At 45.3% G+C, this 16828-nt stretch overlaps 6 protein-coding genes across 6 annotated transcripts, besides 1 other annotated feature; 3 read left to right on the top strand and 3 right to left on the bottom strand.

Annotated features, from left to right (window-relative positions):
- Window positions 1-751: part of a sequence feature (Protein overlapping with rRNA (PEX2_106860, KGO51161.1) was converted to a misc_feature.) that runs on past the window's edge.
- An 864-nt stretch (window positions 752-1615) lies between these two features.
- PEX2_106850 (alpha-keto acid decarboxylase family protein) lies at window positions 1616-3358 on the bottom strand (the record flags this gene model as incomplete). The annotated part of the gene is made up of 1 exon (XM_016747953.1): window positions 1616-3358. The coding sequence occupies one exon, from the start codon at window positions 3356-3358 to the stop codon at window positions 1616-1618; it is 1743 nt and encodes a 580-aa protein (XP_016594164.1).
- A 2449-nt stretch (window positions 3359-5807) lies between these two features.
- PEX2_106840 (Gfo/Idh/MocA family protein) lies at window positions 5808-6994 on the top strand (the record flags this gene model as incomplete). The annotated part of the gene is made up of 3 exons (XM_016747952.1): window positions 5808-5849; window positions 5912-6196; window positions 6266-6994. The coding sequence occupies 3 exons, from the start codon at window positions 5808-5810 to the stop codon at window positions 6992-6994; spliced, it is 1056 nt and encodes a 351-aa protein (XP_016594163.1).
- A 1302-nt stretch (window positions 6995-8296) lies between these two features.
- PEX2_106830 (uncharacterized protein) lies at window positions 8297-9952 on the top strand (the record flags this gene model as incomplete). Its single annotated transcript, XM_016747951.1, has 5 exons — window positions 8297-8320; window positions 8374-8667; window positions 8718-9336; window positions 9402-9597; window positions 9673-9952. 5 exons carry the CDS (start codon window positions 8297-8299, stop codon window positions 9950-9952), a joined length of 1413 nt encoding a protein of 470 aa, XP_016594162.1.
- A 491-nt stretch (window positions 9953-10443) lies between these two features.
- PEX2_106820 (MDR family MFS transporter) lies at window positions 10444-12153 on the bottom strand (the record flags this gene model as incomplete). The annotated part of the gene is made up of 2 exons (XM_016747950.1): window positions 10444-11778; window positions 11833-12153. The coding sequence occupies 2 exons, from the start codon at window positions 12151-12153 to the stop codon at window positions 10444-10446; spliced, it is 1656 nt and encodes a 551-aa protein (XP_016594161.1).
- A 1956-nt stretch (window positions 12154-14109) lies between these two features.
- Window positions 14110-14997, top strand: PEX2_106810 (RTA1 domain-containing protein; the record flags this gene model as incomplete). Its single annotated transcript, XM_016747949.1, has 2 exons — window positions 14110-14509; window positions 14567-14997. 2 exons carry the CDS (start codon window positions 14110-14112, stop codon window positions 14995-14997), a joined length of 831 nt encoding a protein of 276 aa, XP_016594160.1.
- Window positions 14998-15563: 566 nt separating this feature from the next.
- On the bottom strand, window positions 15564-16554 carry PEX2_106800 (RTA1 domain-containing protein; the record flags this gene model as incomplete). Its single annotated transcript, XM_016747948.1, has 3 exons — window positions 15564-16027; window positions 16095-16337; window positions 16398-16554. 3 exons carry the CDS (start codon window positions 16552-16554, stop codon window positions 15564-15566), a joined length of 864 nt encoding a protein of 287 aa, XP_016594159.1.
- Between the last annotated feature and the right edge of the window lie 274 nt (window positions 16555-16828).

The following is a 16828-nucleotide window of genomic DNA, read 5'->3' as shown; positions in this document are numbered from 1 at the left end:
GGATGTGCTCGCCATGCAGAACCTCTGTGTATACGAGTCCACCAGCCTCGGTGGCTCGTCGTTCTGCTCTCTGTTCACCGAACAAGAATGGAAGGACTTTGAATACAACGTCGACGTACAGTACTATGGAGACTACGCCTACGGCTCGCCCAGTGGTCGCGCCCAGGGCATCGGCTACGTTCTAGAGCTCGCCGCTCGCCTCGAGGAAAAGCTCATCAACTCAAGCGACACAAGCATCAACTACACTTACACCAATAACGAAGCCCAGTTTCCATTTGGCCAGCCCTTCTACATGGACATGTCTCACGATGATATCATCTTGTCTGTGATCAACGCCCTCGGGTTTGACTACTTCAAGTATGGTCCCAAGGGTTTGCCCGTTCACATTGACCATGCGCCGGAACGCAATTTCTCCCTCAGCCAGATGACACCCTTTGGTGCCCGATTCATCTCTGAAATCTGGACTTGCCCTCGTGACGTGTCATTCGATGATTTGGATCCTGTTCTCTACGCCAACCCTACCATCATGTCGACCACCAACACCACGAAGTACATTCGTTTTGTGCTCAACAATTCTCCTGTCCCACAAGATGGACTTATCGGTTGTGAGGATTCCAGCAATGGTTTCTGTCACCTCGATAAGTTCTTGAGTGGCATCCCCACTCTCAAGGACAAGGCGCAGTTCCAGAAGGCATGTTTCGGTAACTATACCACCGGTAGCCAGGTCGGGGATGGTGCTCCTGAGTCTTAGATCAAACTAAAAGGGCGCTTCCTACCTAATTCCATCCTTATACGCTCTTGTAAATATATCATTTAGGTCATAACCCGAGAGAATGCAGTATTTCCGATGGGCTTTCATTGTAAGATGAAGCTTTGTCTGCACCCCAAGGCCTGCCTACGTGCAGGACCTTCCTTGTGCATTTCACCTTTTGAAAACATCCAATTCCATTCGCAGCCGGTTAGTGATCTGATGAGCCATCAATAACTTCTTTCCAATATACCCCAAGGAGCCGTGTAGCCGAACTTTTCCCTAGATTCTTAGTGGATCCGAGCCCATTGTATCTACTGATTGTGTTTATTTCCATTGCCATACTTCCCGCCACTTCTTCCATCGCAGTACCAATGAGGTCGAGATCCGCATTCCAAATGAAGTGAACGTTCTCGTGGCACGAGCCTTCCCAATCTGCAGGAGAATTGACAGGGTCATCTCACGATATGGCACCAGCATCGCACTGTTGGTTGCTTATTGTCTCCTGTTCTTTGTCTTTTCCTGTTCTCACGGTTAATTCCAGTTCAAATCACTTACACTTATATCACTTACGAGGGTCCGTATTTTTTAAAAAAGAATTACAGGGGCCGGTTATGATGCTGTGCCGAGTATAACTTTTGTTTTCTTTTTTTTTAACTGTGCTTCTTATAACAGCGATTTTGCCTATCTTTGCCTATATATGGGGATGGAGTGTGTGAAACTGTATGAACGATACCTATATCAATAGTAAAATGATACCACGTCCACCTTCATCCAATTCATGACCAAGCTCTTTGCAAAGTATTGCTCACGTGAATACATTTATAGGCTCGTGTTTTGACCATCAGTGCAGTGCAAAGTAGCAGACTATAGCTGCCCGCTGTTTCTTTTCCTCACGTACTCGGCAAATTTGCTCAGGCATTCTGGTGCATCATCCATGCTCAACGAAATTTCGATAATGTTCAGCCCCTTGCCCTCCTGAATATCGGGAAGTTGTAGGATACCCTGTAAATCTCCCCAGCTTTGAGCAGACTTGGTCCGCACAGGGTATGAAGCGTCATTATCGAGTGCCCCAAAATAATTCGGTGCTTGAAGATTCCTCCATGGTTGAATATTATTGTAGCTTTCTGAGAACCCGTGGATAAGTCGTTCAATTGTATAGCCGTTGTTGTTCAAAACAAATATTATCACATCAAGCTTGTTTCTGATAATGTCGCTAATGGCCTGCGCGGTCATCTGAAGGCCCCCATCACCTTCAAACAAGATGGTTCGACCTGGGGGCCTTGTGCCATCGCTAACCATTTCCCTTTGGGCTAGGGCCGCACCTTGACAGGCACCAAGCATATATCCGATAGATAACCAAATTGAAGAGTTAACCAACATAGTTCCCTCCGGAAGGTCGAAGCCTAGACCGCCATAGGATGCAGTACCAGCCTCAGTCATCACAATGTCTCCTGGTTGGAGGAACCGAGACATGCGAAGCCAAAGGGAATATTGGTCTATCGCTTTGTTATCAAGAGCTTTGGGGAGCCTTTTCAGAATCTCGCGAGGGAGAAATGGGTCTCCGGGATACGGCTCTGAAACAGGAATCTTCAGGCCGTTCAGGCAGCGTAACAATTTCGCAAGTATGGTATTGATGGAGACGAGGCGCACATTGACAGGTACTGACCCTGTTTTGCCTAGGAATATCGAGTATTTGTCGAATGTCACCGTAGCTGCAGGCGGTGGCTGAGCTGTGAATCCGAATGTGTTGATGTCAGACCCAAGCACCCCAAAATGGAGAACCAGATCACACCCTTGAACCCACGACTGATGTATTGTCCCACCAGCCGATCCAAGGTACACTCCATGGTAGTTGGGTACATTTTCGTCAATGATGCTCTTGCCAAATGGGGTTGCAAGGGTAGGGAATCCCGTAAGCTTGACTAGAGCGTTTATATCATCTTTGACACCGAATCGCGCAGTAATTCCATCGACAAGGATTAAAGGCTGCTTGCAGTGTTGGATGCGAGAAACAAGAGAGTTAACGATTTTGTCTTCGAAAGCTTCGTCGTAATCAGGGATTGAAAAATCAATTGGAAATGTTGGCACCGGAACTTTGGCCCGCACCATATCCGTAGGCAATTCGATGTATACCGGGCGGCTTTGTAGGAGACATTCCTTCAAAGTGGCATCGATCAACTCAGGAGCAGTCCAGGCATCAACAAGATTGGCTTGCGCACATGTGACACTTTTATACATATCCGCAAAGACCCTGAAGTTTCCATCGCCCAAACTATGGTGCAAACAGGCGCCTGATGCTTGGTAATCTCGGTGTGGCGTACCAACAATATGCACTACCGGGGCCCTTTCAGAATAAGCCGCGCCAATTGCGTTGATTGCCGAAAGCTCTCCAACACCAAAGGAGGTGATCAAGGCGCCGATGCCTTTGATTCGGGCGTACCCATCCGCAGCGTAGCCGGCACATAGCTCATTAGCATTACCAACCCAGTGAAGGCCTGAGGGCTCGAGATAGTCAAGGGCAGTAAGGTTATAGTCACCAGGAACACCATGAATGGAGCCGACGCCCAGTTGAGCAAGCCTTTGAAACAAGTACTCCCCTAAATCCATTTTGGGCGCTGCGAAGTATTTCGTGTCAGGCTGAAGCGTGATTTGAACGGTGTTTGTTTGAACTTACTCAAAGAAGATACGGGCACCGTTCACAAAATATTCAAAGTATATCGTAATATACAACAAAATGTACATCACAATGAAGCTTGATAATATTGTGGGAAGAGACACGGTTTATTATATATATTATAAGGAGTGTATAAGTACATAGCAAGCCAATTACGTAGATTGCATACAGACGATTTTGTGAAGCGTTCACAATACTCCGATAATCCCCGATTGGTCCGCTGTGAGGGCGCGTGATATGTACAGGCCACAAAGTGTACAGCCAAGGATCTTGATCCTACAAGTTATTACTGCCGGTAATGAATTACTCAGGTACTATTCGCCCCCATTCTATAGCTCAGGACAGACTCGTGTACCGGGGCAACAGGGCCCCGGGGGTGAACTCTACAATTATATAGACCCTTGAAAAGAAAAACAAGAGGATAGGTGACAAGTGGTATATCAACATTTAATATCGACGTAATAGGCATATACATATGTGAATTCAAGAAGGGGAGGAAAATATACATAAGTATTTATGAATATGACCGAACTCCTGCGTAGCACACTTTGTCGCCCGTAGGAGGGCAGGGCCCAAATGTTTTTTTGACAAGATTACTCTCAATTCAGCTAGATTCGATGACGAAAGTGACCAACACATTTCTTCGTGACCGCTAGCTGCTGGCTGCTGACTTGTTATTGATCGTAATTTGTTAGCATGAACTTTCCATAAGTCTTCCAGGGTTCCGAGTAGCCGACAACCTCAGCAGGCGTATAGCATACATGGGCATCTTTTTGTAGATCAATATGTATAAGGATAATCGTGGCATTTGTCATAAAGGAGATAGACGACATGATGTTTGTATGTATCTCCTTCCGGGGAGAGAAAAGAAGGAAAACGAGGAAAACTTAAAAACAAAAAGAACGCTCTAGATGGTCTGGTAAAAAGCCAAAACGAGTGGTATGTTGCTTTGCTCTGTGGGCAGCTATCTATCGGGTAATCTCGCCATCGTGATGGTTGCATCTACCAGACGAAAGGGCACAAAGAAAGAAAGAGAGTTGTATTACAAACGAGGTTGGGCTAACCGGCGTTGTAGCCTGATCTGCCAGGCAACCACCTTATCTCAATGGTGATCAAAGATTTGACTGTGGTCCTTCGAGATACATCTCCGGCGGTTTCAAGGCTTGGAGAGCATTCCCACCCATATAGTCCTTCACCACACTTTCTCGAAAGCCACCATTGGTCCCCACCAGGTAATTGGTGCGTTTATCAACGCACTCCTTCCACCCCAACTGCGGAAAGTTTGTTCCGAGCATCACTTTGATCTTGCCAGTGGTGTTAGCAAATGTCATAAACTCCGGAGCGTACTTCTTCGGAGTCTCGGCGGCCCAAGGATATACGATGTGGCCCATGATAATCTTCAAGTCTGAAATTTCAAAGCAATAGTATCCATGTAAGGATATATATTGGCTAGAGATAATATCTACCAGGTAGATAAAGGATACGATGTTTGGCGCATTATATCGGATACGCCATCTTCATGGTGACCGTCCGAGGGAACTGGCCAGGTCAGATGCCTGAGACTATATCCCTGCATTTGACAGATCAACGAGAAGCTTCATTGTAACTTCAGACAGCAAGTCCTCTTACACTAGTTACCTAAACGCTTAAGAGGTTGCTTAGTTATAAAGTTTTACTTTGCAACGCGCGCTCTATGTTTGTCATCAATCATCCTCAAAGAAGGTAAGAAATTCGAGAATAATATTTGACAGCAATGAGGTATACCTCTCCTCACAGAAAAGGCTGCCGTCTGTTTCCCCTTTTCGTATCTAGAAAATGGCAAGATGCGAGTCCTTCTTCATGACCATCCGGCTGTGGAAGAAAATGAACAGCCAGCCATTTCCACTCACATCGATATTCTTCATCGGCACTCACAAAGGAGAAGTTGAACTTTTGGTATGTGTTTGCAATCTCGCTCGCTAGTGGGAGATATTTCAAATACCAGGCACAAAGTGAGTTTGGGGACAACCTACCCGAAAGGGAGATATAGGCCCAGTTTCTTTAGCAATCGTTGTCCGGAATTTTTGACCTCGGTAAGCCCTAATATCAAGATCATTACTAATTTGCCAACAAGAAGAAGTATAAATTCCATATGTAGATACCGGAGTCAAATCGATTATCTCAATTTCGCCCATCATACTATTACCCAATACGGTAGGAGTCGGCGATGCTGGGTTGCATACTCCAAAGAACAACAGACCTATTTAACATAAATATGGACAAGTCTCCCTGTAATATCTATCATTCTCTTTGTTAATTGCAAAAACGATAATTACTAGAAACACACGTCAATACATCGCAACTTTGCACTCTTCTCATTCTTTCCATTTCCACTTTCTCAAAATGGAGTCGCTCAACATTGCAGTCGTGGGTCTTGGAAGAATGGTGAGTTATACTGCTGTATTATTTCGAACCCGCAAACCTCACGTCGCTGATTTTTTTCTTAGGGTAAACGCCACGTCCATACCTTGCTCTACCGTGTCCCTCGTGCTCGTGTTGTAGCTGTGTGTACCACCGACAGCAACGAGATCCAGTGGGCTAAGGACAATGAGGAATACACGGAATTTGGTATCACTGTCTATGATGACTACGACAAAATGCTAGCTCATCCGAGGCTCCAAGCTGTCTGGATCTCCACCAGCACTGACGTTCATGCGAGTCAGTCGCTGGCAGCTATTTCTAAGAATATCCATACACTGTGCGAAAAACCACTTAGCACAAACATTGCGGAGGTATTTTACGCTTTCCTATTTGGCTGAAGGGGCATTGAATGCTAATCTGGCCCTTATGGTTCCTACTAGGCGCAATCTGTCGTTGATGCCGCAAAGCAAAACCCATCGGTCAAGGTAATGGCAGGATTCTCTCGCAGGTTTGATGCCTCCTATCGCGATGCAGGAAACAAAATCTTCCAACTTCAATCCATTGGTGAACCTTTTATGGTGCGATCCAACACTTGTGATCTACGCGATGAAACCGGATTTTTTGTTCGGTATGCAGCTCGAAACGGAGGCATTTTTGTTGACTGCGCGATTCACGACATTGACTTGTCACTCTGGTATCTCAATGACCCTGTTCCCAAGGCTTGCTGGGCTGTCGGTACTCTACAGCATCATCCAGAGCTGAAAGATCTTTCGGATGTGGATAACGCTGTAGGCGTTGTTGAATTCTGGGGGGGCAAGATCGCGTATTTCTATTGCTCACGCACCCAGGTGCATGGGCATGATGTATGTACTGAGATCATCGGGACCAACGGAAAATTGATGGTCAATGTTGTTCCGCAGCAAAACAATGTTGTCCTTGCCGACGAGCTTGGCATGAGACATGAGGTTCAACCGGAGTATTGGCAACGATTTGAGGACGCATTTGCATTGGAGGCCAATGAGTTCGTCGAAGCCATTGTCAAAAACAAGGAGCTAACTCTCAAACTTGAAACTGGAATTACTGTTATGAAGATTGGACAGGCCCTCCAGCAAGCCCTGTTGACTGGGGAAGTCACAAGATTCAATGAGAAAGGGGAAATATTGAACTAGGATATTCGACTGTATCTACAGATGCGATAAGTTACAATGAACAATGAAGTAATAATTGTCATACGGTCTGTCCGATTTGTTTCTCGACTGATTTATGAAAGTAAATCTAAAAATAGATATGGAAGACAAGATTTTGCTAGCACTGTCTATTATTTTCCAATTCTATATGACAACTCAACGAATTAGGCAACGTTCAAGTGTATTAGTATTGAAATCTTTGAAGATACACGTATCACTTGTTTGGTTGAGCATTGCTTGAGTGTTTACATAAAAAAATACGTGTTAGTATAGATTGGAATTATATATATCTTCCTTACGAAGCTACAACCTGTGGCTACGAACCGGACACACGCGTTTTTCTCACGATTCAACGCGAATACATTAGATACATAAGCTCAATATACCCTAAATATCATAAAATATAGGAATCTAGTGTAAGAGGATGTTTAGAATCGGATTATAATGACTTCCAAAACGGTTCTTAGTGACCACGTGACTGTCCATTTTGGGGGGTTCAACTGACGTCCCGCCTGAGAGTTCAGGCATTCGGGGTTTCAAACACGAGGTTCAAGGTGGGTGATCTCGAACAGAATCAACAAATATAGGTTTTTGTAGCTCACGTATGATATCGATTCTTTCTGCAAGATGAGTGTGTCCCAAATTCCGACATGTGCTAATGTGGACACAAACACTCCACCGGCGGGGGTGGCTACCTAATACGGCGATTTCAATGTGGGGTAATCAAGTCTAACTGCATAAGGAACGTGGCGCTGCCATATCCCCTAACAGTTCGAACCTCCCATTTATTGGAATGTTCGCCGTAAGCCTTTCGTGTGGCCTAACTGATTTCATGAGACATGTCACCGCGTAGTTTATTGGCGAAAAGACCTTGTTCGAGTTGCCGTGGTAATAACCCTTGTGATTATGGTCCTGAAGCGCGCTAATATGTGCCACAGATAGGCATCAGAAATGTGGGATACCCAGATGGAAAAAGCTCACAGGATTTGTTCTATCTATGTGCGCTAACTTTCATCCCTGCAGGCGATCGGAGAGAACCAATTTGCATGAAATGCGAGACCAAGGGTCTCGATTGTAGACCTGTGCAACGAAACCCAGTCTTCCGACATGGCTCCACAGCCAATTTAGATGCAAACTTTGGGGAAGATCAAACATGGGTGAATAGCAGGCCTCGAAGTTGGAGACAACCGACCCGTTCAGCTCGATTGTCTCGATCTCGGTCTAGCCCGACCGTGTTAGACGAAGATCTCAACGAGAGCTCAATCACATTGCGTGGCCAATCGAATGGACCTCAAAGACAAGCTGGCGGTTACTCGATTACGGATATCTTTGGATCTGTTGAGCTAAATGAAAACCTTCAGAATGAGTCCTCGAATGTGGGCTCATTTACCATAGAAAGTGCAAGGCCGGTGGTGTGTTCTCCTGGCTCACCAAGCAATGTCTCGAATTCTTCGATATCATCAAGTCTGGACAATGGAATAGAGAGGAACCAGCTTCCTCGGGCGAAAAGTGATAATCTTGAGCTGGGTTCCCATACAGCCACGGTGAGATCTGTCGACACATCATATTCTGTCAATCAAGGTTCAACAAAGGGCTCTAGCAATGTTCAAGAAGCTTGCTTACTACGGTATTTCATTGAGGAGCTTTCTCCATGGGTAAGTCATATCATATTTCCTAGGGACTATTTGACAATGACTTTTCATAGTTTGATCATTGCGATGAGCGACGCCACTTTCAACTAGTGGTGCCTCGCCGAGCGAAGCACTGCCTCGCCCTGCGAAATGCGGTATTCGCCGTATCATCCCGGCATCTTTGTCGTTTGCCGCAATACACAACATCACGAGGAAGTGTTTATCATGGCCAGGCTTTACCTGGTTTAACAAAGTCGACATCGGTTGAGTACATGTTGAAATGTATTCCGGAATTGATCCAATTTCCCGAAATCCAAGATCCAACACATCAGGAAAATATTATGGCAGCCACCGTGATTCTACGACAATATGAGGAGATGGAAGAGGAGATGGAAGAGGGGATGGAGGACGGGGGGATTGAGAACCATGTCTATGAGCGAGTCAACTTCCTGGCCATCACCCAAACAATCATTGACACCATGGTTTCAACCCCACTTGATCATTCTCTCGCAACTGCGGCCTACTGGATCGCCATCCGACAGGAGGTATACTATGCTTTGACAAGGCAACGGGCACCGCAGGTTCGCCTTGACCTGGAGCGCTGTCAAAACGCTTCTGTTGCCAATACAATGATTGTATTTGCTAGTGAGGTTGCCAAGTGGCGCTGGGGGTTGAAGCAATCCCAGAAATGGAGTAAGCTTTGCCATGAATGACTAAAGGTGCCGGTATCAACCGATTAACATTCTTTGTCGCACCAGAGCAGCTCAAGGCAAAATACCAGCAGCTTCATCGTAACTATCTGCATGAATTAGTACCAATTCTGGAGGAAGATGCCGATCGAACGAGAGGGAACATGTTTCCTAGTATATGGTACTCTTTTGATGCCCAGGTGACGGCGATCCAACATTTAAAATTGGCTGAAATGATATTAATTGCTGAAAGCCCCTATCTCGAGTAAGTGCAGCTGGACAGCTGGAATATCTCGCACTGGTGCATACTTGTCGTATCTAACATGCGATCAATATCTAGGAACGCAAGGGGTGCATTGCATCGTAAAACGGAAGCACAAGTTCGGAATATTGTGCTATGTCTTTGCGGTATAGCATTAAACCATCCCCGATGTCAGCCTGCACTAGTCAATGCTGTCATAGCAATTACCCTGTACGGCGAATATTTCACCCTTCAAGAGGAGCGCGATGCCCTTCTTGGTATCATCAACCAAACCATGGAAATACATGCCTGGCCGATGAAAAAAGCCCACCAGTCTCTCAAACGCCAATGGGACGTGTTAGATAATGTTGAACTTTAAGCTAATATTGAGAGTTTAGTTATATCAGTCAAAGCGTTGCCAAAAGCTCCGGTAGGTTCTCATGAAATTATCATGGAGCATTGACTCTGAGAGTCGTGCGGTTGCGCGACTTAGAAGCGGCAATCACCCGTTTCCCCATAGCTAAGCTGAAATAATTACTGAAGCTGGTATTCGGCCTGTAGCTCAAAGAAGGATGAGTGGACGGGAAGCCTTGTTTCCTCCGCCCTATTGGTGTATTAGGTTATGTGCAGGATGAAATGATAAAATGTAGGTTATAGGGTGATTGGGTGAGAATTAAGTCGCGCGAGCGCCACACTGGGGAAATCACTTTTAAATTTGTATTAAAACATATATAGTTTCATATCATTTTTCTAATTTTCTAGATCATAACTTGAGCAGCACAACCTGTTTGTCTGCGATACACCCAGGCCTCACACTCCAGAATCCTCCATCTTCTATGTTTTGCTTGGACTAATCTGGGCCACTGAGTTCTATTGACTTGACAAGCTAGGTTCCTCAATGGAGATGTCAGGTTGAGGTTTCGGCTTCACACTCGTCCAGCGGATACCAAGTGAAAGGAGGAATGCAACGGTGGCAACACTGGTGCCGAGGTAGAACGTCGTGGTGATTGCGTGGTTGTATGAATCTAAAACGCCTGGAAGTTGTGCTGCAGAAACCACGCTCCTTGCTTCCGCAGAGCCTGCACTAATAACTTTCTTGACCTCTTCGCTATCAAATCCCCAACTGGCCAGTCGCGAGTTAAGTTTGTTATCAAAGATAGCCTCCGCGATGGCGAGGTTCACGGAAGCACCAAAAAATTGGAAGCATTGCAGTAACGAGGTACCAACAGGAATATCTTCGGGTTTGAGGACTGTTTGTGTTGCAACATAGGGCATTGAGAGGGTCATTCCCACACCAAGACCATGGAGGACTTGGAATGGAATCCAGTGCTCGTGGGGAGTGGTTAGGGAAAATGTAGAAAAGAGTCCCGTTGCTATGCTCATCAAGCCCGTCCCAAGGAGCATATATGGATTTGGGTATCCAAGATACTTGAGTGAGGCACCTGTCAGGGTTGCAGAAAGGACATCCGACAGCGCGAGAGGGAGGTACATAAGTCCGGACTTAGTTGGTGAGGCGCCTTTAATGACTTGGAACCATTCGGGAAGGTAGTAGATCGAGATGTAGACAGCGCCCATGGCGAAGAACTCGCTGACGCAGGAAAATAACATTGTGCGTTCACTGATCAGACGCGGTGGGATCATAGCATCGTCACCCCGTCGGATTTGCCAGAGAGCAAACACAACACCTAGACCCGCGCCTCCAATGAAGAGACCAATGATAGTAGCACTCTTCCAAGCGTGTTCTGTGCCTCCCCATTGAAGCGCTAAAAGGATCATGATTATGGCGGGAGCGAAAAGAACAGCGCCTAGCAAATCTAAGTTTTGCAGTCTGCTAAGAACGGGTGGACTCTTGATCGAGTCACTTGTAGGCGGATTGAAGAAGAAGAGCAGCGAGAGAATGGTGACAGCACCGATTGGAAGATTGATCCAGAAACACCAGCGCCACGTCGCATGCTCTGTGAATGCACCACCTAGTATGGGTCCGATGATGGTGGCAATGCCAAATGTTGACTGAAGAATTCCAATATAGAAGGGTCGCTTGACGAGCGGAATGGAAACCGCAACAAGACAGAAGGCTCCTGTGAAGCATCCCGCTGCCCCACTTCCGGCTATGGCACGCCCGACGATGAGCATAGGGCTGTTGATAGCAAGGGCGCAGAGCAATGACCCAAGCTCGAAGACGGCAAGACTTCCGAGGAACATAACCTGATACTGTTAGTGGGCTTTTCATTTCTGACTGGAAATTTTGGATGATGATACCTTCATAGGGAAGCTTCCAAACAGTTTGCCTGCGATTGGCTGCAATGCGCACATCGAAAAGGAGTATGCACTTCCATACCAGCCAATATCACCGGTACTATTAAATTCTGACGTGATCCGAGGAATACCTGTGGCAATGATGGACGAGTCTAGTGACATGAGAAAAATAGAAAGAGCAAGTCCAGTGATAACCAGGACCAGTGTAACTCCAGTCAGCTCGTAGTCACTCGCAACATCTGTTCGAGAAGAGTCGCTGTCGCCCGCCGACAGGCTGTTGGCCTCGGGGGCGCTTAGGTCCCCAATGGGATGTTTCTCGGCCATTTTCTATGGCAGTTGAGATGATGAGGTGGTTCGAGTTCGAAGAGATGAACAGATGGAGACAACAACCTTACATACCAATATTGGAAGTGAACTATAATTGATAGATCCATGGATACTCCCCTTCCCCGGCCGCGCCTATACGTTTTCGGATTAGCGTAAGTGAATCAACATGACTCATGATGGCTGAAGGGGCATCATTGGTCCGCGGCATCGACCCGCCGCAATTGCAGTTCCTATAAGCCTTCCTTATTGGCTCCTTGTACATCAAAAATCAAGCTCAACTCCACATTGTTAAATCTATCAATGATTAGTCACAATTAATCACTCTATATCTATCCCAAGGTCTCGACCACTTTCATTTGGTTTGCTGGAAACGCTCTGATCATCGAGGGTTACAACACCACTTCCGCGCTTACATTGTTTGCCACTGTCAAGTAACCCCTTTATCTTAAACCCTAGGATCAGGGTTCGAATAACTCTCACACAAATTCTCCTAGATAGATCCAAAAGCGCTCTGCATATCTAAGTCACACGCTGAATAAGAGATAGATTTGAACACAGCAATCCTCATTTTCTTCTGACAGGCTCTTGACGTTCTTCTGCCACACTGGCAATGCAAGGTGTGGTGATATAATTCTCTTCCTGGCATGTAAAGAATTAGCCCACGCGAGGAGTTGTTTGTCCTTGATTCTCAACTAACCCGTCTGTTCTGATATCCACCATGATTGTCCCGCTTGCTGCACTTCATTGTCATGGACCCCGCTATAGGTTTCAATATCCCTTTCGGTTGAAATATGATAGTTCGTGATTCATTTCTGGTTCGTAATGTCCAAGGGTTGATTATTTTCGATGTCCATTTTTGCTCTTCTAAATAGTTAGAGTAAGATCACAACAGTGTAGCAGAGGCTAGTGCTTACCTCGAAAAATCATCAATTCTGGGAGTTCTCTCTCCTCGTAGAAGATGAAAGTACCTAATTCTGACCTCTCGCATATATTTTTGTTGCTCTGGGCTCGGCGCCAATAGCATATCGGTGGCAGGGTTGACGACAGTAAATATGCCCGCCGCGAGTGCGACGGATGTGAGGGAACCCACGAGGACGATAACGATGATAGCAAAATTGCTGACCATTGTGCATATATTGAAATTCTTGGAAGGACGGGTGACTTCAGGGCTTATCTAAGTGGTTCGAATGTGTCTTAAGTATTCGCGAAAAATTGTTACTCAAGAATTAAGCAATGTGGAGCGTTTCTTTTTGTCGCTTTTTTTCTTGTTGAAACGATGGTCGTTCTGAGAAGATAATACGGATGCCTAAAACTTCCAATGAGGCTTTTCAAGGTTGTTATGCAAGTCCGAATCACCCTAGACCTCTAGGAAAAGTGGATGCTAAGTGATTATATCCGCATTGCAATTGTCGTATCCGCATGAGGAATCAACTATGCCACTAACGTACAACCATCTTGCCCGGCTGTATCGGATTTCTCTATTTTTAATGATGGGTTCGATCTACTTTGATTCCGCCAAACAGATAATTATAAAAAGATCCTGCTCTCTCCCAATTATAAGCGCCCACGGAGTATTATCTTTCGTACTCGGGTGAAAGTGGGCCGTCGTTTCCGTATTCGGAGTTTCAGAGCCAAGTTCCGCTGCTGAAGCATATAACGAAATGCTTGTAAAGACAAGCTCTGAAGCTCCGTAATTAGCATTTTATTATGGTTGCCTAATAAGGCAGATTTATTTGGACATATGCATTACCCCCATTGTTTGACCCTGGCCCATAAATAAACTACTTTATACTGTGCTTATGATTTGGTGATCTTTTTCCCAGCATACAAATAAGCGTTCAATTTCTAGACCTACCACTTGATCTATTCAACCTATTTCCTGTCATCTCATTCTCTAAGTCACTCGTTACTTTTTTTTATCGAATCATCGCAGCTCCGACCTTCTCATTCGCGATGTCTGGTTACCTACTTTACAACTACACACCCTCGCTAGCATCCGCAATTATTTGCATGTTTCTTTTTATCGGCCTAACTTTCGGGCACATCTTTTTTGTTTGGAAACACAAGACAATTTTCTTCATAACTTTCATTATTGGCGGGTTGTTTGAAGCCATTGGATACGGAGCACGAGCAGCCAACGCCCATGAGGCCCCAAATTACTCGACAATCCCATACGCCTTGCAGAGTTTGTTTGTTCTACTCGCTCCTTCTCTGTTTGCGGCATCAATCTACATGATTCTTGGTCGTATCATACGTTTGGTGGATGGTGATTCAAGATCTCTCATTCGCGCAACGAGATTGACGAAGATCTTTGTGCTTGGCGATGTGCTGTCATTCTTTATCCAGAGTGGAGGTAAGAAGTGATATTTCCTGTGCTCACTATGGATTACCTATTAACTTCCATAAACAGGAGGTGGAATTATGTCTAGTGCCAAAACAGCTAGCAGCATGAAGCTCGGCGAACATGTCATCATCGTCGGCTTGATCGTCCAAATCATCTTCTTTGGCTTCTTCGTTGTTGTCTCGGTCGTCTTTCATAAGCGCATGGCGAACAATCCGACTTCCGCAGCAATGGCTACCTCGGTGGACTGGCACCGGTACATGCTCGTCCTTTATGTTGCAAGCGGTTTGATTATGACCCGTTGTCTCTACCGAGTGATCGAGTATATTCAAGGATCGACTGGCCTTTTCCAAAGTCATGAGTACTTTGCATACGTCTTTGACGCTGCCCTCATGCTGTTGGTCACGATCATTTTCCTTGTTTATCACCCCAGTCAAATTATCTCTGGAGGACATCGCAAATTTGATAATATGGAGCTCATGCGTGGAGAGGGGGCATAGCGGTATTTGGGACACAGGAATCATAAAAATAGCCTACTGTAAACGTATTGTCGTGTTTCACATTCTACCACCCTCTAACTTCACCAAATCTCCGATCAGCCCTTTTTCTCGTTCGTAGCAATATACATACTAATAGTCCTTTCTTCGTTCGGCTTCCGTCACCGTTCCTTTCTCTCCAGATGTCTCCAAAGCTCCTTCCAAGATAAAAGGAGAGAGATGAGGCCACAAGGGGGAGAGTGCAGTAAAATTGACAACCGAGGAGACTTCGCACAGATAGCAGTTAAAACACAAGGAATCTACTTGCTTTAGTTTAGTTGTTATCTAGGGTACTCTATCTAGGGTACTCCCTAATAGTCAGCCATGGATATTATAACTTGAGGTACGATGTAACTTGAATGGTATAATAAACACGTGAAGGAAAATCTTATCGCATATCTATATCTATCTAAATAAACCCCCGAACCTTTTCAAAGGAGACTCTCGGAATAGAAAAAGAGATATTAAAGCAAAAAAATTATAGCCAGTGGTAGTTCCAAACATTCGTTGAATCGTAAACTTGTCACCCACTAGACCCGCTCCTTCGACCGATCAACAGAGCTCTCGGCTGGACTAGAGTTGGCAGTTGCGTCACTCTGCAAAACAACAGAGGGATGGAAGACGTTCATGATCACCATAACCAAGAACATCATGGCAGCATCAAAAGCGTACAAGAAAACCTCGTGGCTGATAACGTAACCATTGTTTCCTTGAGCGAATTCGATAAGACGATAGGCGGATCGAACCACAATCAACAGACTAACAGCGTAGCATGCAAAGAGAAGACCGGGCCAGTTTCTGGGCAGGATAGATCTTTGGAGATGCTTTGTTCGCTCCGACTGTTCCGTGGGTGACTGGAGAATTCTCATGTGGAAGAGACCGGATGATATCACAAAGGAACCGAAGAAAAGAAGTTGGACACAGAGACCCGCGATGATAACCCACTGGCCGATGGATAAGCTCTTTTCAGACCCACTGCTCATTATACCGCCACCTAAGAGATTATTGAGTCAGCTTCAAAGTTTCAGAAGTATTGAAGATGCCCGCTATCAATTGCTTACCTGCGCCCTGGAGGATGAAAGAGAGAACATCTCCACCCACAAAAATCTTAGTCATAAGACGGACAGGCACATAGCTCAGATGTTCGCCGCGGAGGAAGGTGATAATTCTTCCGAGAACCATGTAAATGGAGGCCGCGTAAAGAATTGGTGCCAGCAAAATCAAGAGTTGCTGAAGTGCGTAGAGGATTACTGATGTTTTGTTGAAATGAGCGGCAGCACGAGCGATATAGCCTATTATTTGGACTGAAATGGATACATGTATTAGCCAGTGAAATGATTCTGATAAAGACGGCATAGACTCACATATTCCTCCAACAATGAATGGATTGAAGTATTTCGCATGACTTCTTATCCGTTGATAAAGGTGGAAAGCAGTCGACAGAACGAAAAGCGCAGCAAAGATTACTGCACCCACCAGACTAGGTGTATAATTGTAAAGGACGTAGGTAGAGGTGGCCATTTTTGCGAAAGGATTAGTAGTAAAAAGACCAAATGTATGTTTGGTAACTATCCAGGTACTCAAGGATTTGATCTTTTGGATAGGCATGAGTTGGGTAGACGTGACATATATAGATTATTTTCAGCCATTAAGGTTTCTAGTATATTATCAGGCAGCATAGATTCCAAGGTTCCAATATTTGATGAAATGTGGCAATGCTAGTAAAAGCTTTCCAGTCCTTTACTGGAAGGCGACTATCTTCAAAATCTAAAGTTATCTGCACTGAACTCAGTAC

This window comes from Penicillium expansum, assembly GCF_000769745.1.
Source record: "Penicillium expansum strain MD-8 chromosome Unknown contig369, whole genome shotgun sequence".
Classification (NCBI taxonomy): Eukaryota; Fungi; Ascomycota; class Eurotiomycetes; order Eurotiales; family Aspergillaceae; genus Penicillium; species Penicillium expansum.
The sequence above is the reverse complement of the archived record's forward strand: the minus strand, read 5'-3'. Positions and strand labels throughout refer to the sequence as shown.